This window comes from Centrocercus urophasianus, unplaced genomic scaffold, assembly GCF_019232065.1.
Source record: "Centrocercus urophasianus isolate 14NV4802_14NV808 unplaced genomic scaffold, USGS_Curo_1.0 seq_1118, whole genome shotgun sequence".
NCBI lineage: Eukaryota > Metazoa > Chordata > Aves > Galliformes > Phasianidae > Centrocercus > Centrocercus urophasianus.
The window spans coordinates 1-2,504 of NW_024884274.1; the positions used below are offsets into that span (position 1 = coordinate 1).

Here is a 2,504-nt window from a genome sequence, read left to right on the forward strand (position 1 = left end):
ATGGGGTCACTGCAAGGCCTCTCCTTGCACTCCCCCCATGCCGTACCCCCCGTTGGCCCCGCGGTGGGGGCCGGGGGGCTGCTCCTGCCTTGTGTGGGCGCTGAGCGCAGCAAAGCCTTTTGTCGGAGCCTCTGCAGCCCCGGCAGATTCCTGCGGGCGCCAATGGCCGCGCTCGGCCCTAATCCCCCCCCGGCCGGGGGCTTAGTGCCTGCTAAGCCAGCCTGAATGCACCAGAGCCGGGCGGGGGGGTTGGGGGGAGCAGCGGCAGGCCCGGGGGGGGGCACCTGCACCCCTGTGATGTGGGGCTGGGCATGGGGCACCTGCAGCCCCCAGGATGTGTGGGGTTGGGGCAGGCTGGCTCCCAGTGCTGCCCTCCCATAGTGCCCCCCCAGATGCTGGCTGGGGGGCGGGGGGGTGTCACAGTGTTGCCCACAGCCCCAAGTATGTTGTTGACCCCAGGCCCTATAGAGGGTGCCTATGGGTCAGAGCCACCCCCCAGCCGGCATCCCCAAGGGTGGGGGACGCAGCTCTGGGGGGTCCCCACTCTGTCGGGGCGGTGGAACCACACCTGAGGGGGGCACCGGGGTCCCGCACAGCACCTCGCCCACCCCACATCCCGGGCAGCGAAGCAGTTAAGGGGGGGTGGCGGTGGTGGGGTCCCACCCCCGGGGCCGGCTGGGGGGGGGGCTTATAAAGGTGGGTGCGGGCGGCCCCCGGGAGGGGAGCGGGGCCGCAGCGGGGCCGGGCCATGCGGGAGCTGCGCTCGTCCTCCTTCTGGAGGGCCATCCTGGCCGAGTTCCTGGGCAGCCTCCTCTACACCCTGCTGGGGCTGGGGGCTTCGCTGCGCTGGGCCCCGGGCCCCCACGGGGTCCTGGGGTCCGCCTTGGCCTTCGGGCTGGCCCAAGCCACCCTGGTGCAGGCGCTGGGGCACGTCAGCGGCGGGCACATCAACCCGGCCGTCACGCTGGCCTTCCTGCTGGCCTCGCAGCTCTCCCTGCCCCGCGCCCTGGGCTACCTGCTGGCTCAGCTGCTGGGTGCCCTGGCGGGGGCCGGCGTCCTCTATGGGGTGACACCGGCTGCCGTGCGCGGCACGCTGGGCCTCAGTGCGGTGAGCGGGGCGGGGGGGTGGGGGCTCTGGGGGCAGAATGGGGCGCTTGGAGGAGGGGGAGGAGAGAACAGGGGGCTGCGGTGGGGGGAAGCGGGTGGGCTGGGGGCGTCTGGGACTCGCGGGGGTGGCCGAAGGGAAATAGGGGCTTGGGGAGAGGGGAGAAGGCGTGACGGGGTTGATGGGGAATTGGGCAGCCGAGGTCTGGGAGGCTGGGAGCCGGCGCTGAGCCCCTCTCCCCCACAGCTGCACCCCAGCGTGGGCCCGGGCCAGGGCACGGTGGTGGAGCTGCTGCTGACGGCTCAGTTCATCCTCTGCGTCTTCGCCAGCTTCGACGACCGCCACGACGGGCGCCCTGGCTCCGCAGCGCTGCCCGTTGGCTTCTCCCTCACCCTCGGCCACCTCTTCGGGGTAAGGGGGGGTGGCAGCTCCGCGGGACGGGGGGGGGGCGCCCGGCACCCACCGCCCCCCCCTTCCCCGCAGATCCCGTACACTGGTGCCGGCATGAACCCTGCACGCTCCTTTGCCCCCGCCGTTATCACCCGCAACTTCGCCAACCACTGGGTAAGTGGGGAGGGCGCTGTGGCCCGGCCCGGTCCGTTCCAGCCCATCCCCGTCCTGCCCCAGTCCACCCCGCTCTGCCTCAACCCGCTGCCATCCCATCCCAGTCCCATCCCAGTGCACCTCAGCTCAACCCGATCCGTTCCACTCTCGTCCCAGCGCATCCCAGTCCGACCCCGGTCCTTTTCAGCCTAACCCAACCCCCCCCCCCCCCCCCCCCCCCCCCGGTCCCATTCCTCTCCATCCCATCCACAACCCCGCCGGCTGCAGCAGCCCCGAGGGTTCCCCGCCGCGGGGGGTCGCATCCCTTATCGCCCCACTCCTCGGGCTCGGGGATGGCTGCACGGGAGGGTGGCGGCCGCCCCTCTATCGGGTCGGGGGGGGTCGGATGTGGGACCCCTTGGCCGCCCCCTCCCACGCCGCCCCCCGCAGGTGTTCTGGGCGGGTCCGCTGCTGGGCGCGGCGCTGGCGGCTCTGCTGTACGAGCTGGCGCTGTGTCCGCGGGCGCGCAGCATGGCGGAGCGCCTGGCCGTGCTGCGGGGGGAGCCGCCCGCCACCGCGCCGCCCCCCGAACCGCCGGCGGAACCGCTGGAGCTGAAGACGCAGGGGCTGTAGGGCCGCCCCCCAGTCCCAGCCCCAAACCCGGGGCCGCCTTTGCTGTGTCGGGGCCGCCGATGCGGTGCGTGTGGTGCGTGCGTGTGTGTGCGGGGCGGCGGGAGCGCGGCGGCCAACGGCACCCCGACGGCCGGCCCCGCCCCGCCGCGGCGGGAGCTCCGTGTTCGGTGAATTAAACCTACGCTTTATTTTGGTAACCGCTCTCGGAGGGCGGGGGGGGGGG

General features: G+C 73.4%; 1 protein-coding gene across 1 annotated transcript; it reads left to right on the forward strand.

The window, feature by feature from the left end:
• Positions 1-748: 748 nt before the first annotated feature.
• On the forward strand, positions 749-2,281 carry LOC122155387 (major intrinsic protein of lens fiber). Its single transcript, XM_042809217.1, has 4 exons — positions 749-1,108; positions 1,352-1,516; positions 1,589-1,669; positions 2,099-2,281. The coding sequence occupies exons 1-4, from the start codon at positions 749-751 to the stop codon at positions 2,279-2,281; spliced, it is 789 nt and encodes a 262-aa protein (XP_042665151.1).
• The last annotated feature ends 223 nt before the right edge of the window (positions 2,282-2,504 follow it).

Coding starts and splice junctions, on each gene's coding strand:
- LOC122155387 (XM_042809217.1), top strand. CDS start 749: ATGCGGGAGCTGCGCTCGTCCTCCTTCTGGAGGGCCATCCTGGCCGAG. Junction 1,109..1,351: donor GCACGCTGGGCCTCAGTGCG/GTGAGCGGGGCG, acceptor TCTCCCCCACAG/CTGCACCCCAGCGTGGGCCC. Junction 1,517..1,588: donor CCCTCGGCCACCTCTTCGGG/GTAAGGGGGGGT, acceptor CCTTCCCCGCAG/ATCCCGTACACTGGTGCCGG.